Source organism: Vigna angularis, chromosome 10 (assembly GCF_016808095.1).
Source record: "Vigna angularis cultivar LongXiaoDou No.4 chromosome 10, ASM1680809v1, whole genome shotgun sequence".
Lineage (NCBI taxonomy): Eukaryota > Viridiplantae > Streptophyta > Magnoliopsida > Fabales > Fabaceae > Vigna > Vigna angularis.
Window position 1 is genome coordinate 14,139,311 of NC_068979.1, and position 24,816 is coordinate 14,164,126.

The window sequence follows — 24,816 nt, forward strand, 5'->3', positions numbered from 1 at the left end:
TTTACCGAAGGCTTATCGACGGCCAAAAATCCTTCGGTAAATCGCTTGTCGCTAACAAGTACCGAGGGCTTTTGCCCTTCGGTAATTACCGGGGGCCAAAAGCCTTCGGTAATTACCGAGGGCCAAAAGCCTTCGGTAATTACCGAAGGGCAAAAGCCCTCGGTAATGTCCGAAGGGCGAAAGCCTTCGGTAATGACCATACGAGGGTATTTACCGAAGGGCAGAAGCCTTCGGTAAATTGCAGAGAAGGTTTCAGAGAAATGGTATTTCTTGTGCAACCCAGACCTGTATATCAAATTTCAATTACAAACAGACCTGCATATCAGTGATCAAGCACATACAAACATGCATAATGTGCATCTCAAAGATGCAATCAATGATTTGGGATCCATTGAACATCAATTAATCCAACGAATATCCACTAATGTATAGATAATGTAATTATAGTGCAAATATAAAATAATGTAACAAAAGGATGTTCTAACATCCAAAGTCTAGAAGTAGATCTAACTAACATTGAAATCATATCAAGTCAAAAATGTTCTAATATCCAAATGTTTGTGTAACAAGTAATAAGAAAATAAACTAATAATGTACATAACTATCATTAGAATGATCTTCATCATCCTGCTCCTGTACTGATGGCTGGACTGGTGTGGGTTGGACTGATGAGGGTTGGACTAATGTGGGCTGCTGAGTGGCAGCAGGTGATGAGGAGGGTCGTGGCTGGGTCGGAGGGATATTTTGTACGTCCTGTGAGGTTTCAGGCAAGACTCTCATGACCAGGGCCTTAAAGTTTGTAAACTCTGCTCTGAGATCAGTGATCTCCTGGTCACGTTGCCGGAGTTCCTGCGTGAGGCGAAGAACGACCTCGTCAGGAGTACTGGTGGAAGAAGAAGGCTGGTGCTTCAAAGTACCTCCTCTGGATGCTGTATAGTTTACAGCAAGCTGTCCCGCACCATACACTCGTCCTTTTTTCTTCCCACCAACGATGTCGATCCAGCACTGTGTCCTACGGATGTCATCATCTGCATTACTGGCATCATCCGGTGTAGGAGTTGACTCATGTTCAGATCTAACCTGTGAAAGTCTCGTAGAAAAGTCTTCCTGTTGAAACATTAAAAGCAATGTCAGGGAATGATAGTATAACATAAATGAAAAATTAGTAATAGTAATAGTGTTATTTGCTTACATGAGTCTTCCGAGATCTTTCATCAACAAATTGATTAGTTCCCTTTCGAACATGAGTTTGTGCAAAGACCTCATCAACATGGACCGCCCGTCCTAGAGCCTGTGCCTGTAACATAATTAAGAATTACAAGCATACATATGAAATAGAATATACATAACTTATGTATGAAAGAAAAAGTTATGTAATGAGATTATACCATACGAATGGCATGCTCATGAATGGTGATCGACCCACCAGTATGCAGGGTGCCACCCCTTTCAGATGCTCTGTTCCGCTGGGCTTTGGCACACTTATTGCAGAACTCTACTGTATTCCAATGGGCCAGTAAAGAGTTCCAAATTATTTCACCCAGCCAGTAAGGGCCCTGTCCTGCATTGCGGGCATCCCTAAACATCTCTGACAGTCGATGAGATGCTTTCATGTGGAAATTTCTGTGTATCTGACTTTCATGTTCAGGTTTCCACTGCACCTTCATCTGTAACATTAAAGAGAACAAACATTGATTATAGACCATAGTAAAATAAGAGGGACAATTAGTTAAATAGATTGTTCACCTGAAAGCGCTGCCAGAAGGGTTTTTTGTCGTCATCAGGAATTGCTCCCCAAGTAGGCCATGGACTTAGAAACTGTTGCTTAATTGAACGTGTGATGGCCTGGGAAGCAACCCTTGATGGAATAAACCTGCAGAATAAAAGTCAAACATCTCTTACAGTAGGGTTTAAACATCAAATTATATCAAGAGATTAAAAACTTACCCTTTACCATACGGCTCAATCCATGGTCGATCATGGAGGGGCGGATCAAGACCTTCACCATCTCCACTTGAATCTTCATCAGCAGATGGTGTGACAGTGTCAGAAGGCGGTATAACAGATGAGGAAGGTATAGAAGTAGGGTCAGGGACAGGAGTGGGGGTTATAACCACAGGGGGCGGAGTCGGGGTTATAATTACAGGAGGAGGAAGAGGGTCTGTTGCAGGGATAGTAGAAGGGTGTACTACATGGGTAGGAGTAGGGTCTACTGAAGGTGTAGGAGTAGGGTCTACTGTAGGTGTAGGAGGCTGTACTGTAGGGGTAGGAGGAGGCCCCACAGATGATGTACTGCCGACAACAGTGGTAGGTAGTCTAGCAGGCACCCTAAGTACATACTTTGGTACCTGTCGTTGCCTCTTTCTAGGCCTTGCTACCCCCTTTCCTTTATTAGGACGTTTTGAACCTTGTCCTGTCATTACTGCATTGAAATGGTTACAAATAAAGCGAAAAAATAGAAATGATTAACGAAGAATCAATGGTTTTTAAAGTAAATGTATAAATAATTGCATACAACTTTTAAGATGGTATTTTAGATAACTCTATTGAAATGACAGTTCAATTTGCTACAATGGATGTCCAACATTCAATCGTCGTCATCATGATCTTCATCTTCATCTTCTTCTTCATCATCGTCTTTATCATCATCATCTTCGTCTTCTTCTTCGTCGTCGTCATCATCATCATCATCAGCTTCTTCTTCTTCTTCTTCTTCTTCTTCTTCTTCTTGTTCTTCATCACCTTGTATTGTTGCTTGTAATTCATCTCCATCACCATCAGGGTCGACCAATGCGGTTATACGTTCAACTTCAATAACTTCTTGTGGTTGTGACATTTGGTCAAGTTGATAGGCAACATCTTCCTCAACCTCATTTGAGTCAATGCGACCTCTAGGCTTGGTTTGTATTGCTACGGCCCAACCACGCTTGTCAATATTGCGGAATGGTGGATATGGCACATAATAAACTTGTCTGACATTAGTTGGTAGAATGAAAGGATCAAACGGTCCATATCTTAATCTCTGGTTGAGTTCGACAATATTAAAGCGTGGATCGACTCTAGTACCAGCTCTAGAAGGATCAAACCATTGACAATAAAAAAGTACTACTCTGTTTGGAGAAGTAGTGCTGTTGTACTCTAACTCATATATTTTATGAATGATGCCGTAGAAATCATCATAACAACCCTCTGTTAGGCCCTTCACATACACACCACAATTTGATGTTTTCTTTCCTTTAGACCATTCATGTGTATGGAATTTGTAACCATTGGTCAACTAAGTGTGCCATTCTTTGACACATCTCATTGGCCAATTCGAGAGATGTCTTAACTCTTGAACCGTGGGAGTTAATGCCTGATTAAAAACCTACAAAGGTACTAACAAAATTATAAAAGCAAGAGTCAAATTAACCTTGCTCTAAATGTAGGAAAAAGAACGGACCTGATTTCTAAACCAATGGGGAAACTCTGAGTGTATTCTAGCAGAAGTATTTCCTTCTACGACTTGCTCAGCCACAATAAATGAGCTGGTACAAATGAAATTCATTATTGTATAACAATTAAAGAAGTTACTAAGATAAGAGATGGATGATGACATACTCAAGGTACGACTTTACTTCACTGCAATTGATCAAGACATGGACATGAGCAGAGTTGAATTCAGCATCAGTTAACCAATGAGTGAATTCTTTCCCTGCGTGACGGCCTGTTTGTCGGAAAACTGATAATGCACCTTCACGTGGTTCAACTTGCCATTGCATTTCATTTCTGACATGAGTGGGGGGCAACATGAAGTTTTTGAAATAATGTGAACAAAAATACGTTGTCTCTCTGTGCAAGTAAGCTGCACAAATTGAGCCTTCTACTCTAGCTTTATTTTTAACTGAACGTTTGGATTCTCCCATAAACCTTTCAAATGGATACATCCACCTATATTGCACAGGTCCCCCAAGCCAAGCTTCATATGCAAGATGAATTGGAATATGCTCCATTGAATCAAAGAATGCAGGAGGGAATATTCTTTCTAATTTGCAGAGAATAATTGGGATATTTTCATCCATCTTTTTTAGGGAATTCTCCTTTAGTGTCGTGCAACACAAATCTTTAAAGAAGTTACTGATTTCTATCAGTGGATTTAACACGTGCATTGGCAAACAACTGAACGCAAGAGGGATGAAAGTCTCCATGAATACATGACAATCATGACTCTTCAACCCTTGAATAGTACCGTTCTGAACATTGGCACATCTGGACAAGTTAGAAGCATATCCATCTGGCATTCTAAGCTCCTTGATCCATCCACACATTATTCTTGCCTCGTCTTTTGACATGGTGTAATTTGCTTTTGGTTTAAATAATCGGCCGTTACCTTGCGCCTTCAACTCTAAGTCTTTTCGTCCACAATACAAAGGTAAATCTTTTCTTGCTTTCTCATTATCTTTTGTCTTACCTATAACATTCATAATTGTGTTGAAGACATTGTCAAAGAAATTTTTTTCTGTGTGCATGACATCGAGGTTGTGTCTTAGCAAGTTGTCTTTCCAATAGGGAAGATCCCAGAATATGCTTCTTTTAGTCCAATTATGCCATTCTCCAAACCCTTTTATCCTATTATGACCAGATTCAGTGACTTTTGGATAGTCTTTCACTCTTCTCCAAACGTGTGATCCAGTCAACTTCGGCGGGGGCATATCCGTTTCAACTTGCCCTTTGCGAAATGCCTTTTTGTTTCTTCTAAAGGGGTGATCAATGGGCAAGAACCGTCGATGGCAGTCAAACCAACTACTTTTCCGGCCATAACTCAATCGGAATGACTTTGTATGTTCCATGCAATGTGGACAAGCTAATCGACCATGCATGCTCCAACCAGATAACATACCGTACGCTGGAAAGTCATTAATAGTCCACATCAAGGCTGCCCTCATAAGGAAATTTTGCTTCCTTGAAACGTCATACGTCCAAACACCAGTCCATAACTTCTTCAAATCATCAATCAAAGGCTCCAAATAAACATCAATCAATGATTTGGGATTAGATGGACCTGGTATTATACACGATAAAAACATGTAAGGCTTTGTCATACACATCTCAGGTGGTAGATTGTATGGGGTAACTATCACGGGCCAGCATGAATATGGTGATGCAGACGCCTGAATGTACGGGGTAAACCCATCAGAGCATAGACCAAGTCTGACGTTACGTGCTTCACTAGCAAAGGATGGATGTTTACGATTGAAGTGCTTCCAAGCTTCACCATCAGAAGGATGACGCAAAAATCCCGGAGTTTTGTTACCATCATGCCATGTCATGTGTTCTGATGTTTGCATTGAGGTAAACAATCTTTGTAATCTTGGAATTATAGGCAAGTAGAACATGTACTTTAAGGGAATTGGCTTTTTTTGCCTCCGTCCAACATGCATTGTATGATATCGAGGTGAGCCACAAAACTTGCATTCAACCAACAATGCATCATTTTTGCCACTGTCATTGTCATAGAATAACATACATCCATTAACAACACAATCAATCTTCTTGACATCCAATCCCAACTTTGAAACACATTTTTTGGCTTGGTAATAATTCTTCGGCATGAAATTGTTTGGTGGTGTCAAATCTAACATCAATTTTGTATAGAAGTCCACTGCTTGAATGGGAACGTTCCAATTAGATTTCCCAGCCATGAGTCTAATGCACACTGACAATTTTGACTCAGATGAACCTTCAAATACAGGTAGATTTGCCTCTGTCAGTAAATTGTAAAACCTCTGCGTCGTTTCATTTGGAGGCTCTTCATCATGACTATCGTCTGCTTCTTCAGCATGGTGACGAAGAGCATTGTCGACCATCTCTTGCATATAGGCAAATTGATCTATCTCAGATGTATGTACAATAGTATTCGAACCTGATGCAAGCCGTTTTTCAGCTGTAGTGGAGGTCGAAGGAATTTCTTCACCATGAAATGTCCAAACCGTGTAATTAGGCATGAACCCTTTTTGGTAAAGGTGAACTTTGACGACTTCATCTTTCAAAATCCTTGTACATTCGCACTTGATACATGGACATCGAATCCCTCCATCAAGGCCATAATATTGATATCGTTGGGCCGTCTCCACGAACTCTTCAACTCCGATGACAAAAGATTCCTTCAAACCTCTCCTTCCACTATAACAACGGTCGTACATCCATCCACGATGGTTGGGAAAATGGGCCATGTTCTGTGACAAGCCAAACAAATAAAAACTTAGCCAAAACAACAACAGTCCATGTGACATAAGTAATTAACCTATTACTACTCAAGTCAAACATGGAAGGCAATTTCAACACTATTGTCATAGGCATTCAATAAGGGCATCCAAAGAGAAGTCCTCCGTATTGAAATGCCTTTGACATCCTAAGTGGTTGTAAATAAATTTTGGGGGAGTCAATATTTTGACATTACTAAAGTTCTCTTTTATAGAGTACTTTCATATATTTTGTCAATTGTAAGTGGTTAAGGTATTGTTACCCTTCTCATTCTACTGAGAATGTTTTTAACACCATAGGACTTTAAATGACTAATTAACTTAATCAATTCTCCACTCAAGGTTTCATTTTGGCATTTAGTTTCAGTTGATGCCTTGGGGAAATTTACGTCCATCTACTTTTTCCACTCCAAAGCTCATAGCCAAGGGGTCTATTCACCACTTACAACATAATATTTGGAAGAAAGAAATGCATTCATGGACCCAAGTCATTCCAGCTCGAAGAAGTAGTGCACACAAGGTTTGAAGTAAACAAGTGATAGTTCAGGATTTACCCATTTCATCAGAGAAGTCACGGCAACAAAGATAAAAAAAACACACACGGCCCTTGGACAACTAAGCATTCAGCAAAACGTATGTTGGGATAAAAAGCGGGAGCAGCCACTGAAGGGAATATTATCTTCACTGAAAAGCTTGGCAGAAGACATGGAGAGGGGGGGCCATGATTGAACGGAAGAGATGGCCAATAGTTGGCTGTTTTTCCCTTTAAAAATGAAGAGACACACAAGAGGAAGACTGGCTACTGGGAGTCTGGACACTACTCTTAGTACACACATTCACGGACACACTCTTTGGGGGAACGTTTTGGAAAGTTACTGGGAAGCTTTTGTGGCTGGGAGGTTCTGGACGTTACACAGATGCTGGATGCTGCTCTTGGATGGAGTTCTCTGCAGAAAAACAATTTGGTTGGAGGGCAATGAGCAGGGGGATGTGTTTAGTTGCCACAGAGAAGAAGCTTTTGGTTGAATTCTATTGAGTACAGCTTCCAGAGGTTTTCCTTGTAATCATTTTCTCATTCTAAACATTGGAAAGTATTCACTGAGTAGTTTTATTCTCTTTGCAGTTAACGTGTTTTTGTAGTATCACTTCCACTATGAATTGCATTTAAATACTTAAATACTTTCTGAATGTTTATTTTATTCCATGCACCTTCAATGTTTGTTGTGATGGAAAGAGTAATATATTTATTTAATTGCTTTTGGGGAGGGATAAGTTTGGTTGTTCGGTTTTGCTAAAATGATGAAGTGTTGAACGGTGGCAAAGTGAGTGGTTATTGAGAGCAAATCATTCATTAAAACTCTGAAAAGCATTGCCATGAAGCCTAGCTCATACGGTTATGAATAAAAAAATTGAAAGTGGAAACTAAATTGAAGTATGTGTCACAGTTTTGGAAAAGAAAAGGAAGTGGGTTTTGGCTTTGAATATTGCTTGAATATTGAATGGTTCCTATTAGTTCACGGTTTTTGGGGAGAGAAAGAAGTGTATTTTAATCATTTGTGAAGCTCATGGTGCAGCACGTTTGTTTATTCTATTTCTTTCTTTGGATGTAAAGCTTGTTGATTAGATGGGAGTAGGTAGTGGAAGTGGTGATTCACGGCTGGAAGAAAACAGAATTGTCTTTCTTGTTTGAGATTGAAGAAGTGATTAGATGTGGTAGGTGTACGGTGATAATTTGGAGAGAAGAAGTCTTATTCATATGCTTGGAGAAGGAAGCACATGCATAGGTGCTGGTTGGGTGCTCGGGAATTGCTTTAGAGTAGAAGGGAAAATTCTTTTGGATGAGAATAAGAAGATGTACACGGAAGTGGAGCTCTTTTTTTACTGCACCGAAGAACCATACATCTAATTTGGAATTACTAGTTGCTCCAATGTCCATTACTTCATAGTTTTTTTAATGGAACTTATTCCAATTGAATTCTTGCTAGAAGACCAAAGCCGTGAGATACCATGTGAAGAAGCAATCAACTTTGGCATTAGAATAGAATATTGAAATTGGTTTTATGCGGAAGAATACTTTGGAGGTAATTGGTTGGATGTATGTAGGTGAGGTAGTGTGTAGGGTTACGTGTGGGAAGCTTGAAAAGCAACGGCAGAGGACTTTCAGAAGTTTTCCAAGTGATCCAAACAAAGCCTCTAATAAGTAATGAATCAGAAGGGAAGATGCCTAGCAGAATCAAAGGTGACATTGACTTTCAAGATGTTCACTTTTCCTACCCATCACGCCCAGACAAACCAATCCTTCAAGGACTGTCCTTGTCCATTCCAGCTGGAAAAACAGTAGCATTGGTTGGTAGCAGTGGCTGTGGAAAGAGCACTGTTATTTCCCTGGTTAATAGATTTTATGATCCCTCAAGAGGTTAGTTTAAATAATCTTCCACTATCTCTTTTACTCTAACTATCTCAATAATTTCTGTTATTTTATTTTCTTAGTTCTACGTTTATATAAGGGATAATCTAATATAGTGTCATAACCTTCTGCCACACTGGAGTCTAATATTAATTTTACTATCTATAGAAAGCTTCATAAGAGAATCGCAATAAAACATGAGATGATCTTCTAACCTAACCCACCATAAAATAAGTGGCATGGTCTCTCCAAGCCACAAAACAATCCGGAGTCAATCCAACCTGCCCGGTTTTAAGCTGCCCTATTGTAGATGGGGATAAGTTGATGCACTCATGATATCTTGTGCATAAGTCCATGCACAAACGGAAGTCATATAAAACAACCACAAAATCCAATACTTAGTTTTGACATACTGATGTACAGTTTCATATCGAATCAAGAAGTAGAAGCTAACTATATTTGATGGTGTTCGACAAAAACAAACAAACAACTTTGTGCATAAATCTTCTGTTACATTTTGATATGATGTTTAAATTCATCCAAGAACATAAATAACGAAAAATCATGCTATTATCCAACACTAAAAGAGGAACTTCTAAATGCAGTTAGCTACAGCGGTGGAAGATAGCAAACCTGATAAAAAGCTCCACAGCACCCTCTGCAATGGCAGACCTAGCCCAACTACACCAGTTAAAGCAACGTCCACAACACGTCACCACCGCAATGCCCTCCTCACGCTATCCACGAAGCACCACCCTTGCTGCCACAACCACAATCCAATATAGAATGACTTGCAAGGAATTGCAAGAATTTGGAAGCACGAAAACAAATAGAAATCAATTAAGGAGGAAGCCCCAAACCTAAAATTCAAATGAACAGAACACTAACCTTACGGCAATCCTAGCGGGGAACACCCTCCCTACTCCACGGCAGCCGCAATAAATGCCCCAATCACCGCCCACCAACACCCTTCCCGGAGAATCCCTCAACAACACCTCCAAGCCTACCAAATGAAGGATGACACCTCAATCACCAACCCTCCTACTCCACGCCAGTCGCCTCAGTCACCAACCGTCCTCAAACCGTCAACGACAACCACTGTCACGCCGCCTCACTAACACGACCGAATGAAGGATGAGCTCGACGGACAACCGTGACGACAGAGACAATGCGCCTGAGGAGATGATTCGCAGGGAGAGGGAAATAGGCTTTCGTCGACGAGCTCGAAATGGGAGAGGGAAATCAGAAGTTTTGGTTTTAATTCACCCTCAAACATACCGACGGCCTAGGACCCTCGGTTTTTAAAATCACCAGTTTATTACCGAGGGCCTAAGGACCTTCGGTAAAAAGCCGCCTGTATTTTGCGCTATTTTTGTATTCAATACCGAGGGATCATAGACCTTCGGTAATACTATAACTGACCGTCGGTAAATTACTTTTACCGAAGGCCGTGAGGCCGTCTGTAAATACCCTTCGGTAATCCAGCAAATTCTTGTAGTGGAAGTGGACGAATTGAAGAAATTGGAAAAAGTGGAGGAAGTTGAGGAAGTTGAAGACGAAGTGGACGAAGTGCACGAAGTGGACGAAGTGGACGAATTGGACGATGTGGACGAGGTGGACGACGTCGACGAAGTGGTGAAAGTGGAGGAAGTGGAGGAAGTGGAGGAAGTGGAAGAAGAAGTGGACGAAGTGGATAAAGTGGACGTAGTGGACGAATTGGACCAAGTCGACGAATTGGAGGAAGTGGACGCAGTGGACGAGGTGGACGAAGTGTGGAAGTGAAGGAAGTGGAGGAAGTGGAGTGATGACAAATTTATGAACACCGAAATACGGCGCCACAAACTTGTTTAACAATCGGCAAGTGTGACCGAATCGTTTCAAGTAATAAACTCGGTAAGACCAAGTATCGTTCTCCCAAAGGACTCACGGCCTAGTTTAGTTATGTGATTCGTTGATTATTTAAGACTTAAGAACGAAATAAGTGGAGTTTAATATGCAAAACAGAAAATAAACATGTATGCATGAATTTGATCAATGGCTAAAACAAAATACAAACACTTCAATGGAATATATGGATGAGTATGTTGTTGGGGTTATGAATTTCATCTTATCCACTCTCATACACTTTAGGAATTCAACATTCTTTTCATCATTGTTAATGCCACTCTCTAAATTACCTTGCAAGAAGGCCTATTCCTAATTACGAGTTCATACGATTCCTAGCATTCCTAATAATTAGTTCTTTTAGTGCAGGAGCTTAACGGCAACCAATATACTATTGGGAGAAATTCCCCGGATCTAGACTTCCCCGTATGTTCCCGTATCGACAAAATCAATAATCATGCATTGAATGAGTTAAACAAAGCAAGCATTGAGCAAAGAGGAAAAACCCTAACCAATGATGAAAGAAAGCATAGGTCTTAAATATAAGATGTAAAAACAAATTCCATATATGAGAGTTTCACAAGACTACATTGATTCCCCAACAACAATACAAGGTTTAGTTCACCATATTCATGGTGAAACTAGATGAATAATAATGAAAGAATGAAGGATAAAACCCTAGAAAGGTAAAGAGGTAGCCTGAGCATCTAAGATCCTCCTTCAAAGGGGTGGAAGAGAGAGTGTTTGCTTCGTTCCTACCAAAGATACAAACCCTAGGACGTCCTAAAGCTTATATACTATTCTAAAATACAGAAAATTAGGCCCAAGCCCATAAAAGTAACAAAAAACCGGTCCAAGCCCACTTAGAATGGCGCTCAGCGGTATTTTACCGCTGAGCGGTAATAGCGCATGATCCATTTTGCCCCCAGCTACTGTTTTTGCCCCTCAGCGGTGATTTTGGCACCTGAAAAGTGCCGCTCAGCGCCACTCAGTCACACTTTTTCTGCGTTTTGATTGATTTTTCAGCATTCTGGTTGACTGGTTGACTTTTCTGATTGACTGGTTGACTTTTCTGATTGACTGGTTGACTTTTCTGTTTTCTGGTTGACTTTTCAGCACTCCAATCATTCGGTACTTCCATTCTTCTTTCAAATCATTCAATTAGCCTACAAAATCAAGGGAATCTTGCACAAAATCATTAAATTCACTTTCAACTCTCTTATTCACAAAACTAAAGCAAAAATGTGAGTTCAAGCTAGTTTCTAAATCTTAAAGGTTGCTTTTGGTATCAATTTTAAGCATAAAAATAACGGTTTTTCAACCGTTATCATGGAGGAAGTGGACGAAGTGGACAAAGTGGAGGAAGTGGAGGAAGTGGAGGAAGTTGAGGAAGTGCAGGAAGTGGACGTATTGGACGAATTGGACGAAGTGGTGGACGTGAAGGAAGTGGAGGAAGTGGAGGAAGTGGTGGAAGTGAAGGAAGTGGAGGAAGTGGACGAATTGGAGAAATTGGAGGAAGTGGAAGAAGAAGTGGACGAAGCGGACGAAGTGCACGAAGTGGACGAATTGGACGAATTGGTCGATTTGGACGAGGTGGACGAGGTGGACGAAGTGATGGAAGTGGAGGAAGTGGATGTATTGGACAAAGTGGAAGAAGTGGAGGAAGTGGAAGAAGAAGTGGACGAAGTGGATAAAGTGGACGTAGTGGACGAATTGGAGGAATTGGACCAAGTCGACGAATTGGACGACGTGGAGGAAGTGGAGGAGGTGAACGTATTGGACGAATTGGACGAAGTGGACGAGGTGGACGAAGACCTGGAAGTGAAGCAAGTGGAGGAAGTGGATGAAGTGGACGAATTGGACCAATTGGAAGAAATGTACGAAGTGGACGAATTGGAGGAAGTGGAGGAAGTAGAGGAAGTGGAGGAAGTGGTGGAAGTGGAGGAAGTAGACGTATTGCACGAATTGGATGAGGTGGACGAAGTGGTGGAAGTGAAGGAAATGGAGGAAGTTGACGAAGCGGACGAATTGGACGAAGTGGACAAAGTGGAGGAAGTGGAGGAAGTTGAGGAAGTCGAGGATGTGGAGGAAGTGGGGGAAGTGGAGGAAGTGGAGGAAGTGGAGGAAGTGGACGTATTGGACGAATTGGACGAAGTGGATGAGGTGGACGAAGTGGTGGAAGTGAAGGAAGTGGAGGAAGTGGACGAATTGGCCGACGTGGCCGAAGTAGAGGAAGTGGAGGAAGTTGAGGAAGTGGAGGATGTGGAGGAAGTGGGGGAAGTGGAGGAAGTGGAGGAAGTGGAGGAATTGGAGGAGGTGGAGGAAGTGGAGGAAGTGTAGGAAGGGTGAAAGTGAACGAAGTGGAGGAAGTGGACGAATTGGACAAATTGGACGAAGTGGAGGAAGTGGAGGAAGTGGAAGAAGCAGTGGACGAAGTGGACAGAGTGGACGAAGTGGTGGAAGTGATGGAAGTGAAGGAAGTAAACGAAGTGGACGAATTGGACGAATTGGACGAAGTGGACGAATTGGACAAAGTGGACGAATTGGACGGAGTGGATGGAGTGGACGAAGTGGACGAAGTGGACGAAGTGGACGAAGTGGACGAAGTGGACGAAGTGGATGAAGTGGAGGAGGTGGACACAGTGGACAGAGTGGAGGGAGTGCACGAAGTAGAGGACGTGCACGAAGTGGACGAAGTGGAGGAAGTGGAGGAAGTGGGGGAAGGGGAGGAAGTGGAGCAAGTGGAGGAAGTGGAGGAAGTGGAGGAAGTGGTGGAAGTGAACGAAGTGGAGGAAGTGGACGAATTGGACAAATTGGAAGAAGTGGAGGAAGTGAAAGAAGTAGTGCAAGAAGTGGATAGAGTGGACGAAGTGGAGAAAGTGGACGTAGTGGATATAGTGGACGAAGTGGACGAATTGAACGAAGTCGACGAATTGGAGGAAGTGGAGGAAGTAGAGGAAGTGGACGTATTGGACAAATTTAACGATGTCGACGAGGTGGAGGACGTGGACGAAGTGGTGGAAGTGAAGGAAGTGGAGGAAGTGGACGAATATGACGAATTCGACAAATTCGACAAAGTGGAGGAAGTGGAGGAAGTGAAGGATGGGGAGGAAGTGGGGGAAGTGGAGGAAGTGGAGAAAGTGGACGTATTGGATGAATTAGACGAAGTGGACGAGGTGGACGAAATGGACGAAGTGAAGGAAGTGGAGGAAGTGGAGGAAGTGGAGGAAGTGGACGTAGTGGATGTAGTGGACGAAGTGGACGAATTGGACGAATTGGACGAATTGGACGAAGTCGACGAATTTGAAGAAGTGGAGGAAGTGGACGTATTGGACGAATTGGACGAGGTGGACGAAGTGGTGGAAGTGGAGGAAGTGGACAAAGTGGACGAATAGAACGAATTGGACGAATTGGACTATGTGGACGAAGTGGAGGATGTGGAGGAAGTGGGGGAAGTGGAGGAAGTGGAGCAAGTGGACGAAGTGGACGAAGTGGACGAAGTGGACGTATTGGACGAATTGGATGAAGTGGACGAGGTGGACGAAGTAGACGAAGTGGTGGAAGTGAAGGAAGTGGAGGAAGTGGACGAATTGGACGAATTGGACAAATTGGACGAAGTGGAGGAAGTGGAGGAAGTGGAGGAAGTGTAGGAAGTGGAGGTAGTGGAGGAAGTGGAGGAAGTGAAAGAAGAAGTGGAAGAAGTGGACGAAGGGACTGAAGTGGACGAAGTTGACGAAGTGGACAAAGTGGATGCAGTGTAGGAAGTGGAAGAAGTGGAGGAAGTGGAAGAAGAAGTGGAAGAAAAAATAGACGAATTGGACGAAGTGTACGAAGCGGAGGGAGTGGAGAAAGTTGAGGAAGTGGAAGAAGTGGAGGAAGTGGAGGAGTAGACGAGGTGAACGAAGTGGACGAAGTGGACGAAGTGGACGTAGTGGACGAAATGGACGAAGTGGACGTAGCGGACGAAGTGGACGAATTCGACGAAGTGGTCGAAGTAGAAGAAGAAGAAGTGGACGAAGTGCACGACGTTGACGAAGTGGACGAAGTGGACGAAGTGGACGAAGTGGACAAAGTGGACGAAGTGGAGGAAGTGGACGAGGTGGACTAAGGGGACGAAGTGGACGTAGTGCACGAAGTGGAGGAAGTGGAGGAAGTGGAGAAAGTGGAGGAAGTGGACGAAGTTGACGAAGTGGAGGAGAAGGACGAAGTGGAAGAAGTGAATGAAGTCGACGAAGTTGAGGAAGCTGACGAAGTTGACGAAGAAGACAAAGTTGACGAAGTGGAGGAAGTGGTCGAAGTAGACTAAGTGGACGAAGTAGACGAATTTCACGAATTGGACGAAGTGGAGATGTGGACGACGTGGAGGAAGTGAAGGAAGTGGAGGAAGTGGAGGAAGTACAAGAATTGGACGAATTGGATGAATTGGAGGAAGTGGACAAACTGGACGAAGTGGAGGAAGTTGAGGAAGTGGAGGAAGTGGAGGTAATGGAGGAAGTGGACGAAGTGAAAGAAGAAGTGGAAGAAGTTGAAGAAGTGGAAGAAGTGGAATAAGAAGTGGATGAAGTGGACGGAGTTGACAAAGTTGACGAAGCCTACGAAGTGCACGAAGTTGACGAAGGAGCGGAAGTGGAGGAAGTGGGGGAAGTGGAGGAAGTGGAGGAAGTGGAGGAAGTGAAGGAAGTGAAGGAAGTGGAGGAAGTGGAGGAAGTGAAGGAAGTGGACGAATTGGACGAAGTGGAGGAAGTAGACGAACTGGATGAAGTGGAGGAAGTGGAGGAAGTGGAGGTAGTGGAGGAAGTGGAGGAAGTGGAAGAAGTGGAAGAAGTGGAAGAAGTGGAAGAAGTGGAAGAAGTGGAAGAAGTGGAAGAAGTGGAAGAAGTGGACGAAGTGGATAAAGTTGACGAAGTGGACGAAGTTGAAAAAGAAGTGGAAGAAGAAGTGGACAAAGGAGAGGAAGTGTACGAACTGGAGGAAATGGAAGAAGAAGTGGAAGAAGAATTGGACGAATTGGACGAAGTGGACGATGTGGAAGAAGTGGACGAAGTGGACGATGTGGAGGAAGTCAAGGAAGTGGAGGAAGTGGAGGAATTGGACGAATTGGACGAACGGGACAAAATGAATGAAGTGGAGGAAGTGGAGGAAGTTGAGGAAGTGGACGAATTGGACGAAGTGAAGGAAGTGGACGAACTGGACGAAGTGGAGGAAGTGCAGGTGATGAGTGAATGTTTTCTTGATTTCACTTAGCTTATTGTGCTAGATTTAATCAGGGAATTGTGCTTAAATGTCTAGTATTTTTCCATTTTTGTTAATTGTGCTTAATTTGATCAGAAATTCTTATTTTTATTAATTTGAATTATCTGAGACTAATTATTTGCATTATTAATTGTAGGAAAGGTATTGGATAATATTTTGGGACTTAAAGAGAAATACCACATCAAATATACTTTAAACTAAGATGAGAGAGGAGGTGTGGATTTCAGTTATGGGGGTGCACATGGAGAAGTAACTCACGTCCACGTCTTGGAATGTGAGGGAAGGAAGCAATGGGCTGGATTCATTTGGAGAGGTGCACACGTAATGGATGAGCAGCGGTCCAGCAACAAACGGCCCACACTTGGAACCACGCGTCCAAGAGCTTCCTCTTGGTGCAGCACACGTCCACGTTCACGGTCCACAGCAGCAGCGTCACATGGGTGCAAAAAGAGAACACATCCAACACGGCCCACATCTTCATTTTTCCAGCAGCAATTCACGGTCCAGGTAGCACCCAGCAACCTCGGTCCAGCAGAGAGAAGACTTCATGCATCCAGCTGGCTGGGAAGGGAAGCTCACGGCATGGGAGGAAGTGGCACGTCCACGCACAAGGGAACCCACGGACGAGATGATTAGGAAGATCTCGGTTGGTCCAGCAGAAGGGCGTCCAGCAAGCAGAAGGCCTGATCCAGTCTTCACTTCATCACGCATCCAGCAGATGGGGGTGCAGCAAAAGAAGACAGGGGCCCACAGACAATTAATCTGGAGCAAAGGGCAACGTCCATCCACGTCCACGCTCACGGTCTTGGCTTTCATCTTGGAAGGCTTCACGCACATCCAATAATGAAAGCACGTCCACGACCCGAGACATCCAGCACACGTCCACGCTCATTTTCTCGGTCCAACACAACAGCTGCACGCGGAGATGAGGGGGTGCCACGGTCCAGCTTGGAGGAGTGTGAGTATTGGAGAATAGGGTGACGGGCAGTAAGCAAAGGGATTCATGGGTCAAGCAGGCTGAAGGGAGTTTTAGCTTGGAGCAGCAGCAGCAGCCGTGGGGGGTCTTCACTTTATTTCTGGTAGCACGCTTGGATGGAAGGTTACAGGTGAGGGCTGGGGCACTAGCTGAAGCCGCCATTTACATGCTCTTTTAGATGGAGCTTTCTTAAATATTGTTTTGAAGGGGCACTGGGAAAATGGAGAATGGTTGAGCTGGAAGGAATATGAAGAAGGGGGCACACTTGGAGGAGGCAGCAGCCCCCACCTAGGAAAAGATGGATTTTTGGCTTGAAGGAAATGTAGTGCACGGAGTGGGAGAGCCACCGAGAGGATGGAGGGCCACGGTTAAATGAGTTGCGTCAGCAGGAATGAATTTTTATTATTTCAGTTTGCTTAGAAAAAGAGAGATACGTTGGTTGATTATTTGGTGTCTTTATTATTTGGTCTTCTTTATTTTGAATACAATCAGCTGCTCATTTTTTTTTTCTTAATTCAATCGTTGCTTTTTAATTCACGAAAAATGAATTTATGCTTTAGTAATTTCATGTCCAAGTTATAGGTGCTTACGTTGAACTTTGTTTTTTTTATTCACGTCAGAGCTTTCTTATTCCTATATTGCACTTTAGTTTTCACACACACATTTTCCATTTTTTACTCTCGGTCACGGGAATGGATGGGATTCATAGTGAGTGGGGATGCACAGTGCTTCAATTGCTTTGGGAATGCATTTACTTTATTTGATTGAGGGGTGCTGATTTACTTTCTTGGAAGGAAGCACAATTTTATTTTCTCTCTTTGGAAGCTCTCGGTTTGCATGATTGTCTTTTGTTTTCCTTTAGTTCTAAAAAGGTCTCTTTATATTGTGTTGATGCTTGAATTGGTGGTGATTTTGTTTTACAATTTCCAAGCTTCATTCTAATGTGCATTTAATTGGTTAGTTCAACATTTCAAGTTAAGAGCATTGTGTGTTTTGTCATTTATTTCTTGCATGTTAACTAGTTCACACATCTTGCTTTAGGACTATTCAGTTTAATGTTTTCATTCCCTTTGAGTGTTTTCAATTATGTTTGGTTGTATTTAATATCCAGTTTTAATTTAGTTTATTTCTAATCACAAGAACATCTTCAAACCCCCCCACTATGTGTTTGACCGTAGACTCGAACCACATTTGGTCCTTGAGAGACGACCTAGGAGTCACTTCCTAGCACTATACTGCATTAATTTTTGCAATCAAATTTGATCAGCCGCGACAGCTCGCATCAGCAGGTAGTGGAGGAAGTGGATGAAGTGGACGAAGTGGAAGAAGTGGAAACAGTGGAAGAAGTTGAAGAAGTGGAAGAAGTTCACGAAGTGGACGAATTGGACGAAGTAGACATAGTGGACGAAGTGGAAGAAGTGGACAAAGTGGAAGAAGAAGTGGCAGAAGTGGAAGAAGTGGACAAAGTGAGCGAAGTGCAGGAAGTGGAGTGATAACAGTTGAAAAACTGTTATTTTCATGGTTAAATTTGATACTAAAGCAACCTTTAACACTTAGAAACTAGCTTGAAATCATGCTTTTTGTTATATTTTTGGAAATAAGAGAGCTGGACAGGTTTATGCTTGATTTCAGCGTTTTATGCAGGTTTTAAGGTGAATTTGGTGAAAGAAGTGAAGAAGGATAGAAATGGAATCAGAAAAGACATCAAAATGTGCAAAAGGAGAAGCCGCAACTACCGCTCAGCGGCAGTTTACCACTGAGCGGCACTCAGGAACCCACGTTGGCTCCGCTGATGGGTGAAAAGGCCGTTGAGGGGAGGAAAACAACTCACGCACTTACCGCTGAGCGGCACTATTTTGGGCTTGGGCCTAATTTTCTGTATTATTACGAACAATATATAAGCTTTAGGTGTTCCTAGGGTTTGTATCTTTGGCTGAGACGAAGCAAACACTCACTTTTCCACCCCTTGGAGGAAGATCTTGGATGCTTAGGCTACCTTCTCATCCTTCTAGGGTTTTATCTTTCATTCTTTCATTATTGTTCATCTAGATTCACCATGAATATGGTGAACTAAACCTTGTATTGTTGTTGGGGAATCAATGTAGTCTTGTGAAACTCTCATATATGGAATTAATGTTTTAACATCTTACTTTAAGATACATGCTTTCTTTCATCATTAGTTAGGGTTTTTCCTCTTTGCTTAATGCTTGCTTTGTTTAACTCATTCATTGCTATGATTATTGATTTTGTCGATATGGGAACGTACGGGGGGATCTAGATCCGGGGAATTTCTCCCAATAGCATATTGGTTGCCTTTAAGCTCCTGCACTTCAGAATTAATTAGTAGGGATGCTAGGAATTGTATGAACTCGTAATTAAGGATAGACCTTCTTGACAAGGTAATTTAGAGAGTGGCATTAACATTTGAAAAGATCGATGAATTCCTAAAATATATGAGAGTGGACAAGATGAAATTGATAACCCCAACAACATACTCATCCATATAATTCATTACGTGTTTGTTTTACTCTTTTTGCCATTGATCAACCTCATGCATACATGTTTAATTATTGTCTTTTGCATTAAAAACCTAAAATCAATCGTTCACAAGTCTTAAATAATCAACAAATTAGATAACTAACTAGGCCGTGAGTCCTTTGGGAAAACAATACTTGGTCTTACCTAGTTTTATTACTTGATACGATTCGGTCACACTTGCCGATTGTTAAACAAGTTTGTGGCGTCGTTTTCGGTGTCCATAAATTTGTCATCATGGAGGAAGTGGAAGAAGAAGAAGAAGAAGAATTGAATGAATTGGAAGAAGTGTACGAAGTGGAGGAAGTGGAGGTAGTGGAGGAAGCGGCGGAAGTGGAAGAAGTAGAGGCAGTGGAGGAATGGATGAAGTGGAGGAAGTGAATGAAGTTGACGAAGTGGACGTAGTGAACGAAGTGGACGAAGTGGACGAAGTGGACGAATTGGACGAATTGGACGAATTGGACGAAGTGAACGAAGTTGAAGAAGAAGAAGAAGTAGACGTAGTGCACGATATTGACGATCTGGACGAATTGGATGAAGTGGAGTGATGAGTCAATATTTTCTTCACTTCACTTAGTTTAGTATGCTAGAATTAATCAGGGAATTGTGCTTAAATGTCCGGTAATTTTCCGTTTTTGCTAATTGTGCTTAATTTGATCAGAAGTTCTTATTTTAATTAATTTGAATTATCTGAGGCTAATTATTTGCATTATTAATTGTAGGGAAATTGTTGGATAATATTTGGGACATTTGGAGGTCAAAATAAATGCCACATCAAATATACTTTAAACTAAGCAAAGAGGAGGTGGAGATTAAATTATATCTTATGCTTCACACACGGACTAGGCACTTGGCTTTTGGTCCAGCAGCTTGGAGGGCTGACGTCCATCAAAATCAACACGTCCAGCACGGCCTAGCAGCCACTTAATTTTCCACCAGCTTCACCATGCTGTCCAGCATTGGAAGGGAGCTGCACACGGAAAGGTCCAGCTTGCTGGAGAGAGGCGCTGATGATGGGTCACTCATTTCTTCATCCAGCAGCAACACGTTTCCTTTCTTTTGAAGACAGCAGCTGACACGGGAATGAGTTGGAGTTGAAGCGGTGGTTTATTCCAGATGGGGGTGCAGCAAAAGAAGACAGGGGCCCACGGACAATTAATTTGGAGCAAAGGGCAACGTCCATCCACGTCTACGCTCACTGTCTTGGCTTTCATCTTGGAAGGCTTCACGCACATCCAATAATGAAAGCACGTCCACGGCCCAAGACATCCAGCACGCGTCTAGTGGGCTTCATTCACGTCCAACAAAATCCAGCAGCTACGAACGGGCTTCATCCAAAGGGAGGTGCACGAAGAAGCCATGGAGAAGCACGGTGCGTCCAGAACAAAGGGAACGTCCAGCATCATGGAATTGAGGAGGTGCTGGTAGAGAAATGGGTAGAGGGCCTGGTCCAACATCCAGCCTACACACAGCCACAGAGATGGAGGGTTACGGGAGGATTAAAAACACTTTGCTTGGGAGTGAAGTAGGGGGGCTGTTACGGGATGAGCAGTCACGGCCTGGGAGAGGTCCTCTCTTCCAGTAGCTCCCATTTTTCATTCCAGAGTTCCAGTAGCTCCCATTTTTCATTCCAGAGTTCTAGTAGCTTTAGTCTGCCGTCCAGCAGTTTCAGTAGAGTAGGCAGCAAAATGAAGAGTAGGTAGTGTTCTTCCAGTAGAGAAATGGAGTGTAGGGTAGCGTGATTAGAGAGTGAGAGGCCGTGAAAGGAAGCTCCAGTAGTACGCTCCAGTAGTGTAGAGTAGGTAGGAGTAGAGTAGAGAGTTTGGAAGGACAGTAGGACCGAGAGAATGCTGAACACCAAGAGCTGGAACGGGACAGTAGGGGCTGGAACGTGAAGGAGGAAACACTCTAATGTAGGGCTACGGTTGAGGCAAAGTGATGTGCATGTTTCAATTTTAATTTTCTTGTTTGCTGTACTAAATTATTGCACAATTTAAATTCAATGCAAAGTTGGTTTCATTTCCTGTTGTTAAAATTTCCAAATCAGTTTACCGTTTCTGTTTAGCAGCTTTTGATTCTACTGCAATTTAATCCCTGATGTTGTTTGTCTGCGATTTAATTTTTAACTGTTTGTTTTTACTGATGCTTTTAATTATGCGTTAATGTTTTACGTTTTCTACACGTTTAATGTTTCGCGTTTATTTGATTTCGATGTGTTTTACCGTTCGGTTTTTACTATTTTGAAACTTACTTCGCCATTTTTAATTCGGTTGTGTTTAATTTTAATTTTAGCTTTAAGTTTTTCCGCAACAAAACAAAATCACAAAACCCCTCTCTCCGTGTTTGATCCGAGACTGAACCGCAATTTGGTCCTTGAGAGACGACCTAGGAGTCACTTCCTAGTTTATACTGCATTTATTTTGCAATCAACTTTTGTGTGAGGTGCGACCCTCTCATCATGGAGGAAGTGGAGGAAGTGGAAGGAGTGGAAGAAGAAGTGGAAGAAGAATTGGACGAATTGAAAGAAGTGGACGAAGTGGAGAAAGTGGAGGAAGTGGAGGAAGTGGAGGAAATTGTAGATGTGGAGGAAGTGGACGAAGTTGCCGAAGTAGATGAAGTGGAGGAAGTGAACAATATGGATGAATTTCATGATTTGGACGAAGTGGACGAAGTGGGCAAAGTGAAGGAAGTGGAGGAAGTGGACGAATTGGACGAATTTGACGAAGTGGAGGAAGTGCACGAACTGGACGAAGTGGAGGAAGTGGAGGTAGTGGAGGAAGTGGATGAAGTTGACAAAATGGACAAAGTGGACAAAGTGGATGAAGTGGAAGAAGAAGTGGAAGAAGTGGACAAAGTGGATGAGAGGATGAAGTGTAGGAATTGGAGGAAGTGGAAGAAGAAGTGGAATAAGAGTTGGACGAATTGGACGAATTGGACGAAGTGTACGAAGTGGAGGAAGTGGAGGAAGTGGAAGAAGTGGAGGAAGTGAAGGAAGTGGAGGAAGTGGAGGAAGTGGAAAAAGTGAAGGAAGTGGAGGAAGTGGACCAAGTGGACGAAATGGCCGAATTGGAAGAATTGGACGAAGTGGAGAAGTGGAAGAAGAAGAAGAAGTAGTGCACGACATTGACGAAGTGGACGAAGTCGACGACGTTGACAAAGTGGAGGAAGTGGAGGTAGTCGACGAAGTGGAGGAAGTGGACGAAGTAGACGATGTGGACGAAGTTGACAAAGTTGACGAAGTCGACGAAGTGGGCGAAATGGACGAAGTTGACGTAGTGGAGGAAGTGGAGAAAGTGGACGAAGTGGAGGAAGTGGACGAATTGGACGAAATGGACGAAGTTGACGTAGTGGAGGAAGTGGACGAAGTGGAAGAAGTGGAAGTAGTGGATGAAGTTGACGAAGTGGACGAAGTTGAACAAGAAGTGGAAGAAGTTGAAGAAGAGGAAGAAGTGGACGAAGTTGAACAAGAAGTGGAAGAAGTTGAAGAAGTTGTAGAAGTGGAAGAAGTGGACGAAGTTGACGAAGTCGACGAAGTGGACAAAATGGTCGAAGTGGAAGAAGTGGAAGAAGTGAAAGAAGTGCAAAAAGTGGAAGAATTGGAAAAAGTGGACGAAGTTGACGAATTGGACGAATTGGACGAATTAGACGAAGTGGACGAATTGGATGGACTGGACGAAGTGGAGAAAGTGGAGGAAGTGGAGGAAGTGGAGGTAGTGGAGGAAGTGGAGGTAGTGGAGGAAGTGGACAAAGTGGACAAAGTGGAAGAAGAAGTGGAAGAAGTTGAAGAAGAAGAAGAAGAAGAAGAAGAAATGACGAAGTGCACGACATTGACGAAGTGGAGGAAGTCAATGAAGTGGAGGAAGTGGACGAAGTGGACGAAGTTGACGAAGTGGATGAAATGGACGAAGTTGACGTAGTGGACAAAGTGGAGGAAGTGGACGAATTGGACGAATTGGAGGAAGTGGACGAACTCGACGAACTGGACGAAGTGGAGGAAGTGGAGGTAGTGGACGAAGTGGAAGAAGAAGTGGACGAATTGGACGAATTGGACGAAGTGGACGAAGTTGACGAAGAGGACGAACTGGAGGAAATGGTCGAAGTGGAAGAAGTGGATGAAGTGGAAAAAGTGGAAGAATTGGACGAAGTTGACGAATTCGAGGAAGTGGAGGATGTAGAGGAAGTGAACGAAGTGGATGAAGTGGACGAAGTGGACGAATTTGACGAATTGGACGAAGTGAACGAATTGGACGAATTGGACGAAGTTGGCGAACTGGATGAAGAGGAGGAAGTGGAGGTAGTGGACGAAGTGGAAGAAGAAGTGGAAGAAGTTGAAGAAGAAGAAGAAGAAGAAGTGGACGAACGGAACGAAGTGGAGGAAGTGGAGAAAGTGGAGGATGTAGTGGAAGTAGAGCAAGTGGAGCAATTGGAGGACGTGGAGGAAGTGGACAGAGTGGAGGAAGTGGACGAAGTAGAGGTAGTGGAGGAAGTGGACGAAGTGGAGGTAGTGGAGCAAGTGGAAGAAATGGAAGAAGTTGAAGAAGTGGAACAAGTGGACAAAGTTGACGAAGTTGACGAAGTGGACGAAGTGGACAGAGTGGACGAATTTGACGAATTGGACGAAGTTGACGAATTGGACGAAGTTGGCGAACTGGATGAAGTGGAGGAAGTGGAGGTAGTGGACGAAGTGGAAGAAGAAGTGGAAGAAGTTGAAGAAGAAGAAGAAGAAGAAGAAGAAGTGGACGAACTGAACGAAGTGGAGGAAGTGGAGAAAGTGGAGGATGTAGTGGAAGTGGAGCAATTGGAGGACTGATCACAGTTGAAAAACTGTTATTTTCATGCTTAAAATTGATACTAAAAGCAACCTTTATGCTTAGAAACTAGCTTGAAATCATGCTTTTACTCATATTTTCAGAAATAAGAGAGCTGGACAGGTTTATGCTTGATTTCAGTGTTTTTGTGCAGGTTTTAAGGTGAATTTGGTGAAAGAAGTGAAGAAGGAGAGAGATGGAATCAGAAAAGACATCAAAAAGTGCAAAAGGAGAAGCCGAAGTTACCGCTCAGCGACAGTTTACCGCTGAGCGGCACTCAGGAGCTCACGGGAGGACCGCTGAGGGGCAAAATGGCCGCTCAGGGGAGAAAACTACTCACGCACTCACCGCTGAGCGGCTAATTGAATGATTTGAAAGAAGAATTGAAGTACCGAATGATTGGAGTGCTGAAAAGTCAACCAGAAACCAGAAAAGTCAACCAGTCAACCAGAAAAGTCAATCAGTCAACCAGAAAAGTCAACCAATCAACCAGAATACGAAAAAAGTCAACCAGACGAGTTTTGGGCCAGTTTTATGCGATTTTATGATCTGTTTGGGCCTGGACCCGTTTTCTATTATTTTTATGTCCTATTTAAAGGCCTAGATGTCTTAGGGTTTGTATCTTTGGCATAAACGAAGCAAACACTCTCTCTTCACCCCTTGGGGGTAGATTGGGAGATGGTGACAACTCTCCTATTCTCTTTCTCGGGT

The 24,816-nt window shown here is 43.0% G+C and overlaps 1 protein-coding gene across 1 annotated transcript; it reads right to left on the reverse strand.

Annotated features, from left to right (window-relative positions):
• Positions 1 to 1,729: 1,729 nt before the first annotated feature.
• LOC128194404 (gibberellin-regulated protein 14-like) lies at positions 1,730 to 2,420 on the reverse strand. Its single transcript, XM_052869991.1, has 2 exons — positions 2,000 to 2,420; positions 1,730 to 1,755 (listed from the first exon to the last, which is right to left on the reverse strand). Exons 1-2 carry the CDS (start codon positions 2,418 to 2,420, stop codon positions 1,730 to 1,732), a joined length of 447 nt encoding a protein of 148 aa, XP_052725951.1.
• Positions 2,421 to 24,816: the final 22,396 nt, after the last annotated feature.